Source organism: Patella vulgata, chromosome 1, assembly GCF_932274485.2.
Source record: "Patella vulgata chromosome 1, xgPatVulg1.2, whole genome shotgun sequence".
Classification (NCBI taxonomy): domain Eukaryota; kingdom Metazoa; phylum Mollusca; class Gastropoda; family Patellidae; genus Patella; species Patella vulgata.
Genome location: NC_065879.2, coordinates 32,855,555 through 32,873,840, shown reverse-complemented (window position 1 = coordinate 32,873,840; position 18,286 = coordinate 32,855,555). Strand labels below are relative to the sequence as shown.

The window sequence follows — 18,286 nt, the reverse complement described above, 5'->3', positions numbered from 1 at the left end:
TGAAGTCCATTTATTGGATATTGGTGGAATAGAAACGGACTTGTTTAATAAGAAAACGGATAGGCATCTATACCTAAACTTCAGATCAAATCATCCGGCACACGAAACGTAACATCCCGTACAAATTAGCGAGGAGGGTATGTACAATTGTATCGAATAAAGCGTGGAAACATCAAAGACTTGGCAATTTGAAGCAATTTCTTATACAACAAGACTATCCCGTAAAGCTACAATGCGATAGCATTAAAAATAGACCAGGAATGTTACGAGTTCCAGAGCCGAAGGAGAAAAATGAAAACATGGTGACATTAGTTACTACGTTCAATCCACACAACAGACCAATGAACATCCTCGATGTGAACAAGCCCATGTGGGATAAGTGCCCGAAAATGAAAAAGACTGTTTCAAAATTACGGAAAGTTCACCCGTATCAAAATGTGGTGATAAACAGTGTGGATTGTGTAAAGACATCATGGAAGGTTCAACATTCTTCATGTCAAATAACCGAGCATTTAGTTGTTTATTTGTTACTTTGCTCGGGATGTGGGGAATACTATATAGGCAAAAGCGACCCACAACTAAACCTTTGAATGAATCTACACAGGTCCCAAATACTCCACCCAAAAAACAGAACAATACCACTAAGTAGCTATCTGGACATCTGTGGTAAAGGAAAGTTCAAAGTCGTGCCAATATATAAGTTGAATTTTATATATGAACAAATATTGGAAGCCAAAGAGAACAGGTTTATAGAGTTATTTTTTCCTAAACTGAACCGGCGATTGAAATGAACATTATTTTGATTATAAAACTACTCCTTTGATTGGGTCGTACTGGAGTTATGTCCCCATATTGACTTTGCGCTATTATGTAACTAAGCAACGTTATTGTTTTTTGTACATAGTCCTGCAGACGCCGTAAGGCCGACAGTTCTTGGTAAATATGTAAATGTAATTAAAATATAGATATTTTCATCCAAATCTTAGTATTGTTTGGTCTATTATCCTGAGTGAGAGTTGAATTTAGAAATGTATATATGGTGTAATTTTGGATAAGAACATGAATGCTCACATCTCCTCAATCTGTAAAGTTTCTAACTTTACAAATTTGGGCGGATCCGCAATTTCTTCGACATTGACTGTACAAAGCTGTTAATTAATTCTTTGGTGACCTAACGTCTCGACTACTGGCCACAGCATATCAAATTAATATTCTACAGATTCAAAACAAAGCTGCAAGAATTGTTACAAGAACTAAATTATACACCAATATTACTCCGGCTTTGAAAGACTCCAATGGCTAGCGATTAACACCGGAATCGATTTTAAAATTCTCATGCTGACTTTCTGTGCTTTATCATCTGACGACTCTCCTCTATACATTAAAGAATTAATTCAAACCTACCACCCTACCAGAAATCTTCGTTCCGAAACAAAGTACCTTATTAAATCAGTAATTGCAAACTCTTCTTTCGGTAGACGCTCCTTTGCTTTTGCGGCAGTAGGACTGTTGTGGAATTCTAATGATTTTCCTGTAGAACTCAAGCACTGTGCATCATCAATTGACAGTTTTAAAAGGCATCTTAAAACCCATCTTTTTAGAAACGTTTTCTTTTAACTGTTGATCGCGTACTTCTTTTCTAGTGTTTTTCTTTTAACTGACCATAATGTTACCAAAGAGCAACTTCGGTTGGATTTTAGGACATTATTATAAAAAAATACTCCGATTTGGATGTAAAAATGTAATTAAAATATAGATTTTTGGTTAATTACATTTACATATTTGCCAAGATTTTCGGCCTAATGGCGTCTTTAGACTGAAAGATCTTGCTGAAGACGGCGTAAGGCCGAAAGATCTTGGCAATTATGTAAGTGTAATTAAAATTATAGATTTTTCCATGCAAATCTTTGTATTGTTTGGTATATAATCCTGAGTGTTGAATTTAGAAACTTTTAATATAATGTTGAATTATAGAAACTAAAACCTTTAAATTAATTGTTTCAGTTTTGACCCAGACCCTAGAGTGAGACATACATTTTTTACCTTGATCTTTGGAGGTTTTACCACTATGATTGGAAGAGCTCTAGAGCAAGCCTCGATGCAGAGAGTGTTTTCAGTACCTAAAATGCGGGATGCACAGAAGTTAGTTACTTTCAGTTAAAATAATTAAATATTTTAGTTGCAGTACAAAGTACATGCAGTTATGTGTCAAAGATATGTAACAACATTTATACATAAATTACACCAAGTTCCCAATCGAAATTTACTCAATTATATGTGAAAATATTTTAGCCGGGGATATCTTTTTGGAGGACTTATAATTATTTTACTTTTTATGGGGGGGGGGGGGGGCTACGTCCATGGACATAAGCGCGCCTTCTTTGTTTATCGTATTACTAGCAACATACAACAATAATTTCCGATTGCTATTGTTAAAATATCGCAGATATTACCTTGTTTACATTCTCACAAGTCTGCCATTTATTTATTTTTAGATTACTGTACATTGCTGGGCCCATGGTTACCATCACTATGGGCATAGCATGTTTTCAAGGTCTTGTTGCTTATGCTTACTACAGCAAATTGGCTTGTGATCCGCTGGCAGCACGTCGGATCACTAATCCAAACCAGGTAATAACTGAAATAATTTTTTTACACATAAAACTAGGCAAGATACGTTGAATAAGTTGAAGACTTAAGCATTTGTATATCTATGGTCTTCAGTAGTTAATTTCTTTGACAATGTTTTTAAAAATATTCAGCTATAATAATTCTTTACTCTCGATTCAGATCATACCACTCTTAGTCATAGATATGTTCTCGTCGTACCCAGGAATGTCCGGTCTATATATGGCATCGTTATGTAGCGCTTCTTTCAGGTAGGTATTAATGAGGCATTATGTAAGATTTAAATTAAAAAACAAACGATGGCCATTCTTGCTATTATAGTTCCACAATATTATCGTTTAATGTACAAATGCCGGGAATTATTGCGATTTCCAAAATTTATTTCTGTTCACTTCCTGATCCTTCCGTTTCATAATCACCAATATTCTCTGGAACCTGGCAGAAAATATAAATTGAAACACTCTTCTTCGATTCTAGGCAAAAATTGCCATGAAAAAGATAGACAATACATTCGACAATTGCTCAACACCGTCCAAAAAAGACAACAATATAGACCGGCCAATTTATGATTTTACCAATAAAAAAATAACAAGAAAACGTTTTTATGCATTTTTACGTTTATGTAGGTGTACTTAACAACATCCCAAAAGTTTAACAAATTTTGGGCACCGGAAAGAGGTAAAATCCAATATGGCCGACATTCGCCCAGTCCTATATGTGTTATGAACATATGAATATGATATCAAAATGTCAAATAAGCCCATTAAAACTAGTATGACGTCATATAGCCCTATAGTGACATACTATGACGACCGGCACATCTACGTACTAAAACATTCAACCGTTTGCTTTATTCCCTATAAATCTATTTAAATTATTGGAACATGACACTGTGTCTTTAAAACATAAAAATTACACCTGGCATTACAATAACGCAATATGGATAGTTTATGTACTATTATGTCATGTCTTTCAGTGGTGGTCATCTTATAGCTATTGTAAACTGCACCGGAAATATTATCACGATAGTTCATGAACAGAGTTTCTTTGGGGACGAGACCTGGAAACATTCTCTAGATAACAGAAGTTTCTTGAGACAAACTATTCCACCTGCGGTATCAGATGATACGTATCCTCCCCTGTCAATGCCATGGAATGCAAATCTACCGCTTCAGTAGCTACCTTTACAATGTCGACATAAGCATCGGTAGATGCTTTTACAACATGTCAACCCCCTTCTTAACCCCAATCATCATACAAAGCAGCAGTCATATTTACTGAACTTTGGGCTTTTCTACAGTTTCTACGGATGTATAACAGTACATCTGATACAAACTATAACGTTGTATGGCCAAGAAAACGGATATTGACGCGTATTTTAGCAAAAGCTGCTCATTTAACGAAAAGCAACCCCATGTGTCATTAAGATGACAGCACCCTTCATTCTATGTAGATCAAATTAGTAAACGATTCCTTACACGTCTATTTGCTTGTCTTTATGCTTTATCCATTTTCCACGACAGCAGGTTACATATCACCCTCGGTACACCCAGTGGTCCAATCCCGTTCTACCCCACTATACCTTGGTGGATAGAACTCCTTGTTAAACACGTTTCAAATATAATTTTAACACAGTGTAGATGTGTAATGAAGGTTTCAACAAACGGAGGTGGCAAAAGGAAAACACGAGTTATCCTTCTATATAACTGACTGAAGTGAAGAGTGAAAACAGATACAAGGGCGAATTTCTGCTCACTCATAATTCCTTCGAAGACCAAAAGAGACTGTGAGAGCACTGAGAGCATATCTGACAATTCAAAAAAGTAATTGAATGTCACTAGATAAGTGAACACGAGAAAAATAGAGAGAGTCCGTACATCTCCCCTTTTCATCAATTGACTGATGTATTAAAAGACCTGATAATTAATATCAAAGTTCGGGACTTTCCGGTACTCGTATTTTCGTAAACTTTTCGGGTTTCATTCAGGACATCCAAAACTACCAGAAACCATTCATAAATCTTGTCTTGCTATAATTTAGGGGGTTTACATCCTTTTTTCATAAGAGAGAGAGAAATGGAGTTTAACGTCCACTCGACACAAACCAGGTCATGTCGTGACTAAGATGGTTAAATTATACTTCAATAATTCGCTTGCGCGCAGGGGTCTTTAGCAGTGGGAGGAAACCGGAGGGCCTGGACAAAACCCACGAGGTTGCACAGGCGACCCTATTCCTTGTCACGTACAACCGGGGAATCAAAACCACGCCAGTTGACTCAGTGACAGACCTAATGATACAATGCGCACGTGCTAAACATTCGACCATCCACCCCGCCCCCTTTTTACTCATAAAATGACTGGTCATAGTGATAACAAACATTTCATCCCCAAGCAAAAACTCAAGATCTTAATAAAAATCATAAGACCTTAATATAAAGTGAAACACAAGGACCAATTGTTTGATCCTTATCCCATATGAGAACTTAGGTCTAGACAAACCATGACGTTTTCATTTATTCCAGTGCGGCTGGTTTGAAAAGTTGCAGAAATGGATTTTAAACTATTTAGTTTTATCTTGGCAAGAATTCGTAATTTCCTGCAATGGGACTTTCGTGGTTGTGGGGATTGAAATGAAATGGGGTTTAACGTCCTGTTTTCTACTAATGGTTGTAGGACAACCCATCACCTTGTTTTAGCGCCATACATAAATTATATTTCAGTACTTTATCATCTGGTTATGGGTCTCTCTCTGCACAAACAGTGAAGGATTTTATTGAACCACTGACGAATATACAATCAGAGAAAGCTAAACTATTTATAGCAAAGCTATCGGGTAATGTATAATTAGATAAATAAAATTATGTAATCGTTTGAGAATGGGGACAGTAATTTCGCTACTATCTCTTGGGTAACTAAACCACTAATACAAGTGTTGTCATCCATGTCTGTTCGTCTGTCAACAATTGGCTCATTAAGGCCATGGTGGCTACAGATGTCCACAGATTTTTTAAAGTCTGGGTTGAAGCATTATAGCTATCAGATGGTGAACCTTACCGATATCCTTCTCTCCGCGATCTGTCGTTCCCGAGACACCCTCTTCTCAACGAACTTTTTGTTATGGCGATCAATGCTACAGTTTTCAAAAAATGGTTTGAGTTCGGGTAAAGTACGAAGTTTCATCACTTTTCATAAGTTAAATCAAAGTTATCTTTTCCCAAAGCATCGACCAATGAAATTGCTTAGCTCTTCTTAACTTTAGCGGACATGTTAATCAGTCAAGACATTCACCTATTGAACATCTACACCACGTTTTATCATTCTAACTCAATTAGAAGGGGAGTTATTGAGGTTCGAAGTCCCGACCAATCAAATTGCTTATCACTCTCTTTACCTTTCAAGCAGACAATATTCATTATCGACCTTAGTCAAGGTATTGATGCAAAGAAACCATACACAAGTTTCATCACTCTCATTTAATTAGAATCAAAGTTATCGTGTCCCAAAGCATCAACCAATCAACTTTCTTATTTTCATGTGGACGTATATTCTCGCTACCCCTGTCCGTCCGGCCGCTCGTTATCGAATCTCCCATAATGTATCATTAACAGAAACCGCCCGATAATCTATAAATAATGAATAGTTTTTGTGTTAATAGGGGACAGTTAGTGAGTGATATTAACGATCACTCATACATGCTACCATATAATGAATTAACGACACAAAGGATGACTTCATAGCAAGACTTTAGGGTTTTACACTTCTTTTTAATTCGAAATATCAATTTCAGATTTTTCAAATATAAACCCCACCGCGAATTAATTATAAAACAACCATTTTGTTACAGTTGTGCTGTATGGTTCTATCTCTGTGGGAATTTCTATTCTCTTGTCTTCATTGAGTGGATCTTTCATATCGGTAAGTATATTTTGTATTTTAGATAAAATGCTTGTAAAATATCATGTGCAACAACAAAACTGCACAACGTAGCGAGTAATATTCCGCGTCTACTGTACAGCAAATGTGCGCTAGATGTTTAATTATCAGCTCAAATACAGAAATTAAAATTCTTTGACTTGCATGAAGGGGGTTCCATTTATTCAACAAAATGACTGTTTAAATCTAAATCAAAAATAATTCAAGGCGTTCGCGATATTGATTTTTCAAAATACGGCAATACGTTGAATAAAATGATCTGTGAAAATCACCCTGACTGGCAATAGAATTCAAAATTTTAACCAGTAGGATGATTTTTTTTTTCAGATAGTTATTGGTCTCCTTGGATCTATTTCGGGGCCAGTTACTGGAATGATTTTATTGGCTGCTCTGGTACCATTTGCTAACAGCAAGGTTATACACATTTATTCTATAATGTTTGCTCAAATGTTGGTCATTACATTCGGAAAAATCCCGTATTATTATTTATTTATAATGATTTCCATACGCCCAGATACCCCCCCCCCCACCGCGAATTGGAATAATTGTTGTTGACATATTTATGTTTTTCAAAATAAATAAAAGTTACCTTCGAATCCATTACAATATATATGGCCTAAATTCAAGGAGAATAAAGACCTCTATGAATTGGTGCGGAAAAGGTGGAACAAGCTAGTTCCGTTTTCCCATTCTACTCAAATGGAAAAACAATCTACTACGGCTTGACTGGCGGGCTGGTGATAGGCTGATCACACATCCCTTCATCTTCAGGAGGCTGTGCTGTGAGCCAATGGATACTGGCTAGAATATTAGACCCTTGGCTAAGCGCTCGCGGCTGCTCCCATACAATGTAAACGCTAAACTAATAATCCCGTCTTGACCGATCAAGTTCCATTGGGATTTCCAGCGTGGTTCCCCCTTGTCAGTGGTGTAGGACGGGAGATCGGGCAAAGAACAGCCAGTCGTTCAGGTGGTACGAAAAATCGAGGTCTCGTGTACACATTGGCGTGAAGGTAAACAAACTCTCGGCAGTTGGAATTCCGTTAATATGCGGGAAATGAAATGGGGTTTAACTTCCTACTGTTCTGCTCCGAACTGGGTTAATGAACACGGGCATACGCCATACATTGTGCTATGCGAGAAATTTTCCTCGGTAGCGGCACTACGGCCTACATCTTTTACGTGCACGCCAATGTGTACACGGTAGCCCGGTTTTTCGTCCTATTCGAACGACTAGAAAGCTGTCCTGCATCACTGACAAGGGGGAACACCCGACCTCCAGGCTAGCGAGCCAGAGTCTTACCCAACGTGACGCCTAATATGCGGGAAAACCTCCCCTCATAGCCCATTGCATGGCCTACTTATCGGGTCGGTGCTGTCCGTAAAATGGTGCGTGAACACATTTCAACCATTTAGCACATACTAAACACTTTTGTTACTGGTTTCAGGGAGCCTTGATTGGAACTCTATTCGGTTTATCCTTAACATCATGGATAACAGCTGGTCGCATACTTAGTCCAACTTTAATGAACACCCCTACATTACCACCAGCTCCAAGTGACAATTGTCCCATTACCAATTCAACTATGACACCATTTAACTATACCATGGAAGCTTTTATAAAAATAGACTATTATAAACAATATGAGCCGTAAGTATTTCAGCTAATACACTTTTTTTTAACAATGTTCATGGTCAACTATCTATTCTACTTAAACAAAATATTAGTTGGATCATGTTAACATGACTTTTTAAATGGGTTTATTAGAATGGAAAATGTGACCTTTGCTGCGTAATTGGCATTACCCATCGGGATAGGTGTATTTAAGAGATGTTTCAGTATAATTTACGTCACCTTCTCAACCCCCAGAACCAGTTTCTCCAACAACAAAACCAGCGGCTGCCAGGCAGGATACGCCCACATTTTCGAGAGATGGATAGAAAACAAGCTAAAACGAAAGTGATTTTTCCTACAATCAAGGGCCATAATTCAGGAAATTACAATTCGATATGCGCAAATATCGAAAGGAACCAAGATCTTTGAGTTATAAACTTAGATTTCAAGTTTCAACAAAATCGGATAAAAATTGTGACCTCTATAGGGTCCACAACCTTGATATACCATATTTTTACGCCATTTTGTCTGTCAGTTTTGGGCCGATTTTCACGAATTGCGAACTCAGTTGTCCTTAAGGTGTAACGGTGATATAATAATACGTTTTTTTAAATCGGATAAAAAGTATGACCTCTATAGGGTCCACAAGCTAAAAACGCGATTTTTCGTACAATCAGGGGCCATAATTCAGTAAGTTACGGTCCAATATGCGCGAATATCGCAAGGAACCAAGATCTTTGGGTTATAAACTTACATTTCATGTTTCAACAAAATCGGATAAAAATTGTAACCTCTATAGGGTCCACAACCTTGATATACCATATTTTTACGCTATTTGAGAACGAAGGGCGGCCATTTTGTCTGTCAGTTTTTGGCTGATTTTCACGACATTCGAACTCAGTCGTCCTTAGGGTGTAACGGTGATATAATAATATGATTTTTTTTAAATCGGATAAAAATTATGACCTCTATAGGGTCCACAAGCTAAAAACGTGATTTTTCGTACAATCAGGGGCCATAATTCAGGAAGTTAAGGTCCGATATGCGCGAATATTGAAAGGAACCGAGATCTTTGAGTTATAAACTTACATTTCAAGTTTCAACAAAATCGGATAAAAATTGTGACCTCTATAGAGTCCACAACCTTGATATACCATATTTTTACGCTATTTGAGAAAGAACGGCGGCCATTTTGTCTGTCAGTCTTGGGCCGATTTTCACGAAATTCGAACTCAACCGTCCTTAGGGTTTAACGGTGATATAAAAAAAAGGATTTTTAAATCGGATAAAAATTATGACCTCTATAGGGTTCACAAGCTAAAAACGCGATTTGCCATACAATAAGGGGCCATAATTCATGAAGTTACGGTCCGATATGCGCGAATGTAAACAGGAACCAAGATCTTTGTGTTATAAACTTACATTTCAAGTTTCAACAAAATCGGATAAAAATTGTGACCTCTGTAGGGTCCACAACCTTGATATACCATATTTTTACGCTATTTGAGGAAGAACGGCGGCCATTTTGTCTGTCAGTTTTAGGCCGATTTTCACGAAATTCAAACTCAGCCGTCCTTAGGGTGTAACGGCTATATATTAACACGTTTGTTTAAATCGGATAAAAATTATGACCTCTATAGGGTCCTCAAGCCAAAAAATGCGTTTTTGCGTACAATCAGGGGCCATAATTCATGAAATTACGGTCTAATACGCGCGAATATCAAAAGGAACCGAGATCTTTGTGTTATAAACTTATATTTCAAGTTTCAACAAAATCGGATAAAAATTGTGACCTCTACAGGGTCCACAACCTTGACATACCATATTTTTACGCTATTTTAGAACGAACGGCGGCCATTTTGTCTGTCAGTTTTGGGCCGATTTTCACGAAATTCGAACTCAACCGTCCTTAGGGTTTAACGGTGATATAATAATACGGTTTTTTAAATCGGATAAAAATTATGACCTCTATAGGGTCCACAAGCCAAAAAACGCGTTTTTGCGTACAATCAGGGGCCATAATGCAGGAAGTTACGGTCCGATATGCGCGAATATCGAAAGGAACCGAGATCTTTGGGTTATAAACTTACATTTCAAGTTTCAACAAAACCGGATAAAAATTGTGACCTCTATAGGGTCCACAACCTTGATATACCATATTTTTACGCTATTTGAGAACCAACGGCGGCCATTTTGTCTGTCAGTTTTGGGCCGATTTTCACGAAATTCGAACTCAACCGTCCTTAAGGTTTAACGGTGCTATAATAATAAGGTTTTTTAAATCGGATAAAAATTATGACCTCTATAGGGTCCACAAGCCAAAAAACGCGTTTTTGCGTACAATCAGGGGCCATAATTCAGGAAGTTACGGTCCGATATCGAAAGGAACCGAGATTTTCGGGTTATAAAGTTTCAACAAAATCGGATAAAAATTGTTACCTCTACAGTGTTCACAAGCCAAAAACGTGATTTTTCGTACAATCAGGGGCCATAAACCATTAAGTTATGGTCCGATAGATGTCAGTATCGAAAGGAACCGAGAGCTTAGGGTGATAAACCTATATTCCAAGTTTCATTGAAATCGGATAAAAATTGTGACCTGTAGACTGTTCACAAACAATTGTGGACGGACGGACAGGGGCGACGACAATAATAATATTTAATAATATTTATTGATTAAAGCGATCTACACTTCGTCTCAGAGCGCTGTACAAATATAAATAAGACAGTTTACACATTTAAAACCAAATTAAAACAAACGACTGACTAGGCTATAAATTGAATTGTTTTTTAAAATAAAATGTTTTTAGTCCGGATTTAAAAGTCAATAGATTTGGTGATTGGCGCACACTGCGTGGAAGCTCGTTCCACAAGAACGGGGCAACCACAGAGAAAGCCCTCCAGCCGTATCTCTTGATGGTAGTTCGTGGATTTTCCTTCGTCTTCTTGTGTTTATCCGTTCTAACAAGTGTTACATTGTTCGAGTCAGCAGATCGCAAACTGCGATTTCTTGGAACATAGCGCTCAATCATTGAACTGAGATAATGCGGAGCATGACCACTTAGAATTTTAAAAACGAATAACATAATTTTGAAATTGATACGGAATTCAACTTTTAACCAATGTAAATCGTACAGAATTGGTGAAACTTCATCGTACTTTCGTGATCTAGAGATCAACTTCGCTGCAGCGTTCTGGACAGACTGTAATTTAGACAACTGATTCTCAGGAAGACCAACAAGCAAACTATTACAGTAGTCTAATTTCGATGAAACAAAAGCGTGAATTAGTTTTTCAGTCGTAGCACGGTCGAGAAGATTCCTAATCTTACTGATTCGAAATAAAGCAAAGTAAGCAGACTTGGAAATTGCATTCACTTGCGACGTCATTAGACCGTCATCGTCAAACATGACACCCAAATTTCTAACAGACTGTGAAGGAGTGATATCACAACTGCCGACTCCGAGGCTGTCCAATTTCACTGCATCTGGTTCCAGGACTGAGGTAAAATGAACCAGCTCGGTCTTGTCCTCGTTCAGGATCAGCAGATGCGACTTCATCCAGTCGCGAACCTCATCAGTACAAGCTTCGAGAGAACCAATATCATCTTGTAATTTCTCCGACACAATATAGAGCTGTGAATCGTCAGCGTAGAGCATAGCATTTACACCATGTTTACTGAAAATGTCTTCAAGTGGACTAGTATATAAAGTAAACAGGATCGGTCCCAATACTGATCCTTGCGGAACATCAAATTCAAGGTCGAACTCGCGGGAAGCTGGCAAGGAATCAATGGAAACTCGAAAATGACGATTTGATAAATACGAATGGAACCAATTCAGCACAGTACCAGTAAATCCAAAACGTTCTTGAAGAATATGCAGTAAAACCGTATGATCAAGCGTATCAAACGCAGCTGACAAATCAAGCATCACAAGAACTACATCCTTCCGATCGTTCAATGCACAAAGTACATCATTCTGCACCCGCAGAAGTGAGGTCTCGGTACTGTGGTAAGCTCTGTATGCTGACTGATACTTCATGTACAAATCGTTTTCACTTAGGTACTTGGTAATTTGAGTCACAACGATTTTTTCCAGATATTTCGTCAAAACAGAAAGGTTAGAAAGAGGACGGAAATTTTTCAGAATGTTCACATCTAAACCTGCCTTTTTCAATAAAGGTCTAACAACCGCTTCCTTGAAACTATCAGGGAAAATTCCTGAAGACAGTGATGCATTGAAGAGTTCAGTGAGAAACTCAGCCAACACAGGGAGCATGTCCTTCACGAGATTTGTTGGAAGAACGTCCAGTGAACAAGACTTACTGTTGCCTTCTTGAATGATTTTAGTGACTTCCGGTACAGTAACTTCCTGAAACTTGTCCATGATAGATCTGGGCTTGTCAAAGTGATCCAGTTCTGGGACTAGTCCTTCACTTAACTTCACCACTTTTTCCAGGAAAAATTGGCCGAAAGCATCGCAGAGTTCTGATTCAGGAATGGTGTTTGGTCGAGAGGATGACAACATATTCTTAGTGCCAGTCAGTTCGTCAACGATTCTAAAACATTGTTTAGAATCGGCTTGTTGAATTCGGTCACAATGATAGTCCTGTTTGAGCTCATCACAACGTCTGTTATACTCGAGACGTTTGGCTTTGTAGATATCGTGATCCACGGTGAGCCTGGATGAAATCCACTTCCGTTCACTTTGGCGAACAGCAGCTCTAAGTTCGGTCAGCTCGTCGGTATACCAAGGCGCGCGAGGTTTTTCTATCACCGTACTCACTTGTTCAGGAGCAAGATCATTCAAAACACCCAGAATCTTCTCGGAATAGAAGGAACACATAACATTCGGGTCTTCTCTCGGGTATTCCTCAAACGCAGTAGAAATTTCAGACTGTAGTTCGTCAGGGTTTACTTGCCTCATCTTCCTGTACTTCCGTTCTACTCGACGGTTAGGTGGTCGCTGAACATTCACACCGAAGCGCACTAGTCCATGGTCCGAAGGAAGATCATTAGACACACTGACGTCATAATACAATATACGTCCACATGAAAATGTGGGCGTATAAAAATATGAAATTGAGGGAGAGAAACGGTGAGTAATAGAGTAATATTTGGTATGGTTTCTGTTTGATTTCTTAGAGCTTTTATTATTACTGAAAACATCACATTTGGGCAAGGTTTCCTTTAATAGCTTTCGAAACTATGTAACGCAAGGGATGAGTTTAATGCGCAAATATGGATTTTAACAGCATTGCAATTTGTACAGTTGGAAGGACGCAGAGCGAAATATGATTTTTGTTTATGTTTGTCCCAACCGATATCGTAAAATGAATGTCATCTAGATTCCATAGGTGTTTTCGTCAAGCATTATTTTACAAATACATGTATATGGAAATATACATTGTTTATGCCGTTCCCATATTGGGACATTCCTTGTCTATTCGATCAATCAAGTAATTCGTACCTATAACGTATTTACGAAGTCATGACGGCTGGGGCAATACCTATATCAATTTCCAAAGGATTGCTGTTTAGAGCATGGGAATATTTGAAGGCGGCGAAATAACAATACTCGGCCCTTCATATCACTCTTCTATTTAGGAAGTATTTACATACACACACACACATAATGGTTAAACTGATATGCTTGGCCATTTTCTAAACCCCATTCCACAAAAAGATTCGAAAGTGGGGAAGTATTTCGTTAGTTATTTGTCTTATTATGGTGTTGACTGCTGTTTTTGTCCCCCGCCTTTCGAAAAAAGCAGGGGACTATTAAAATGGGTCTGTCCATGTTCAAACTTGGCGTAGGTGTTTATTATTACCTTGATGGAGTTCGAAGATGAGCATTTTCTGCTTAGGGTAAGCAGAGATAAGCAATTTGATTGGTTGGTGATTTGGAACACGATAACGTTAGTTCCAGAAGTGAGAGTGATGAAACTTGGTGTTTAGTTTCAATAGTGTAATAGTTACCAAAACCAGTCGACCAACGTGTGTAGATATGAGCGTTGAATGTAATTATAGACCTTCATTTAATTGGCCAACCTATGTGAACCGTGTGTAGACTTGATCGGTGGATGTTATTATAACTGGCTTCTTTCCAGGGTCTTTGTTAAAGGACATTATTGGTGTCAGTCATTATCACATATGCGATAGAACTAATTAAACACGTTCCAAATATAATTTAAACGCAGAGATCATTGCTACGATAGCTGAGTAATACAGGTTTCCTGAATTGGAAGTGACGAACGCCAAAGGAAAACACGAGTCATCCCTCTATATAACTGACTGAAGTGACGAGTGATAACAGATACATGGGCGAATTTCTGCTCACTAATAATTCCTTCCAAGACCAACAAAAGTTGTTGTGTGAGACTGTGAGAGGATATCTGACAATTCATAGAAAGAATTGACTGCCACTAGATAAGAGACACGAAAGAAAAACAGAAAAAGTCCGTGCATTACCATGTTTTTATAAGGTATAGAATGAATATAAACAAGGGAATGTACGGACTATTTCTATTTTTCTCGTGTTTTCTTACCTAATGACATTTCGAATGATAAAAACTTTGAAAAAGATAAATGTGCAATTAATCAATATGTGTCATCTATTTATTTGTTAAAGGAAAGGCGCAGATAATATCTACAGTTTGTCTTATATTATAATTGGTGGTATTGGTATGTTAACAGCTCTTGTAGTTGGTATTATAGTCAGCTGGATTACGGGTAAGGCGTTTTGCTCCACTCTTACAAATTTGACAGTTAATATCACTTGATGAATCCCAATTAGTCTAGTCACAATACTGAAAGACCAACCACTAATTCCTTTAGAGGTTTGTTTTAGCAACATCTTGTATAGGGCCTTCACGTGTACGTCCTACTGAAAATCAACCTAGGCGTTTAAGAGTTATCGGGGTGCCAGTTTACCATTCGAAATGCAATGAATTCCCTTCGAAAACGTTTTGCTGGAAGCAAATATCAATTAAGACCATGGGCTTAGGACGTTCAAATATGAACGTTCGATTCCAACGGGTGTCCTGGGCTCATTTATCCATCAAACCAACAAGCAGGTAAATGAAGTTTTACAATCTTAGCGTGCAAAACCGGCCGCCATTTCTTTCCGATTTGTTATTTTTCTCAATATTTGTGCATGTAAGCCAACCTAAAAATGAAATCGATGAAAGTAAGTCACGTTTCAGTCAAGAGTCTTTATTTCATATTACCTTCAGTGTCGAATATAATTCACAACATGATAATTATGTAGGAATACTTGTTCGCCCGCAGTGACAACACCATCTCTAGTGTAATTTCCACTGATGAACAAAACACTGCTCTGAAGTATGGTCGCCTGTCCAACCTCGTGGGTTTTCTCCGGGTCCACCAGTTTCCTCCCACTACTAAAGACCTCTACGAGCAAGCGAATTATTGAAATAAAATTAAACCATATGTTAGTCCCGATATGACCTAGTTTGTGTCGAGTGGACGTTAAACCCCATTTCTCTCTCTCTTTCTCTGAAGGTCAGATGGGGAAGTATTACGGTGTTGATACCAGCGGACTGGAGTTTGCTAGATATTAAGTGGATGATATCTTGCTTGTTCTTTTCATTGCTCATGAAGTTGGTCTTCTTCAGGTCCAGACTACTGTTGCAAGACACCACCACTTCAGTAGAGGCATACGTTCTATTGAGGAGGCCATTCGTGAAGTGTGACCGATAACCATCAAAACAAACCGTAACTGATGACGTTTGCCTTGAGATATCTGACATACCCCAGATCTCGCCAAAGGTCAGTCCTTTGATGTGTCCGGTAACATCGACTATAAGGCGTCGGCGAGAGCTTTTCTGGTTCGAGCATTTTTTTGTCGCTGACTGTGGACCCGGGATAACTACACATTTCGTATTTCACGAGTGAACTTTCTTCTATGTCTCACCCAAGTACTACTGCACTGAACAACATTGCTGTCCATATTCCTCACAACTCCCGACGTCTTGCCCACGATACCCTCACCAACATGAATCGTATCGAAGCAATTGGCATATTCTCGAGCGACATCGACAATGTTGCGCAAATTGTGCCGTGTCTCTGGAATGGATTCCGGCGTTCCAGAAAAACCTTGATGACATTAGCGTCGCGTTGTTGCCTGGTTGTAGTGGACTCTTTCTGCTGCCATCTCGTCGAGAATGCCGTTTCAGCCAATCTCTGTATTACATCATTGATTTCAATAAGTATCGATCTGGATAGAAGCGATGTACTTCGCAGTTCCACGGAATCACCGGCAATGTCTTGTGAACATGTAATGCATTCACCCATTATAAAAAATTTCGATGAAATTATTAGAATACCTGCAAGAATCCGAAGTGAAGATAGCAAAATGTGACGTCATAAGCCAGCCATGGATATTTGCTCCCAAGCAATGGTAAACTGTCACGTCGATAACTCTCAAACCCCTAAGTGAATTTTCAGTACGGTATTTGTGGAATTTGTGGCGGGTTGACCCCCATTTGCGTATTTTGACCAGAATAAATAGCAATGTGGAGATTTGGGCAGGATAAAGGTGCTCTTTCTAGGGCGACTGGAAAAAAAGGTCATTTATGGATAGCCCACGTTTTATTCCTTGGTATAGTTCCAATTCGTCCAAGAAATTTACTTTCGTCTGATTGTTCAATTTTGTAATCCGGCGTCTCAACGCACCACGCACGAAGTTGACCAATATCATGGGTTCGGAATTTATTCTAAAAGGCACACGACTTGGGCTGAGTAAAATTAAAGTTAAGGAACCTTACGGGACCTAGATATTTATCTCCCCATCATGATTACATTGTTTAGGTTGTAACCCAGCAGAAGAGGGTGATGAGATATACTATATAAATGTTGGTGCTATATCTGAAAAGGATTGTAGAAAATGTTGTCGAAGAAGCCGCAAAATGGTATGTTAATTGCTTCCAGTTTTGTTCATAGAATTCGTCAGTATCAACAAAGATAACAGATCTTGGATACATGGCAATTTATTAATTAACCAGCGGTCCGACATTCTGGGTTTAGTATTGACTAGAAATGATGTAGGGTATTGAACCTCAACATTTATTTTGCATCTATTGTAAGTACACTTACCTGAGTAATAATATATGCAATTCACACTAAACATATTTTAATCTCCGTAACATTTGATTAGTAATTCTTTTCATTGCCATTTTTCATCGAGAAATGTTCGATTCTGCATATATTTTTAAATAATGATCGGAATTAAACCATTTGTGGACAGATATTATTGTTAGTGATTAAATTTTCACAATATTGTGGTTTGGAAGGGATTAACAATTTTTAACAATCCCTTATTTGAAATGCATTTCAGAGTACTATCTGATTTTCTTTTCTATAGGGGAAGTTCAAAATAACCTCAAATCCAGAAAAGGTGCCTGTTGATGACACGGATAAAGAGAATCCTAGACTAGCAGTCATATCAAAATAAAAAAAATTAAATCGGCTCTATTGAATCAATTACAGTATTTTTATTGGAGCTACGTTTCTGCAAAGATTATTTTGTCGTTTTAAACACAAAATAGATACAGTTAGAAAATAGTATATATATACTGATGTAGAATCATCCATCAGTGAAACCACTTCATTAATGATAATTATATTTAGAATTAGTGTAAGCATTATGTATGCCCGTGTTCCCCTTACTAGACAGTATGTATTAGGAATCTAGAAAATTTACACACCGACCGCTCCTGGTATAGCCTACAGTACAGTGTTTCTTTTTGCCGTAGTATGTTTACTACAAATATTACATAATTGAACAAAAAAATATAGCTTATACTTTGATTGAGCATTTAAAATGATTTGTTTTTTCATGTAACTTATGTAGTTAAGCTCGATCCCAGAGATAACTTTACCCTTCGTTTAACCTTCTGGTAAAACTTGCCAGCCATTAAACATGTATTATGCAAGAGGTAAATCTGCCCTTTGCAGGCCTTTCTTTAGGCCTGGAATGTTAAATAAAGTTTTAATTAAACATTTATTAACACGAAAAGACTATAATTAACTTTCGATGCCATCTTATATGTCCAAGTTCATTGGATTTGAATCCGATCTGCTTTTCAA

General features: G+C 38.0%; 1 protein-coding gene across 4 annotated transcripts in view; it reads left to right on the top strand.

Annotated features, from left to right (window-relative positions):
• The window catches only part of LOC126825195 (sodium-coupled monocarboxylate transporter 1), a 33,278-nt gene extending 15,608 nt beyond the window's left edge, over positions 1-17,670 (top strand). For 3 of the 4 annotated variants that reach the window (XM_050554720.2, XM_050554709.2, XM_056098307.1), the window contains 10 exons: positions 2,005-2,142; positions 2,496-2,631; positions 2,791-2,879; positions 5,348-5,460; positions 6,472-6,542; positions 6,888-6,974; positions 8,009-8,211; positions 14,808-14,908; positions 17,009-17,109; positions 17,562-17,670. In XM_050554720.2, the coding sequence (XP_050410677.1) occupies positions 2,005-2,142; positions 2,496-2,631; positions 2,791-2,879; positions 5,348-5,460; positions 6,472-6,542; positions 6,888-6,974; positions 8,009-8,211; positions 14,808-14,908; positions 17,009-17,109; positions 17,562-17,651 (1,129 nt within the window). In that variant the 3' untranslated portion in view covers positions 17,652-17,670. The remainder of the gene's footprint in view (positions 1-2,004; positions 2,143-2,495; positions 2,632-2,790; positions 2,880-5,347; positions 5,461-6,471; positions 6,543-6,887; positions 6,975-8,008; positions 8,212-14,807; positions 14,909-17,008; positions 17,110-17,561) is intronic. The other variant, XM_056098306.1, reaches the window with a different exon arrangement.
• Positions 17,671-18,286: the final 616 nt, after the last annotated feature.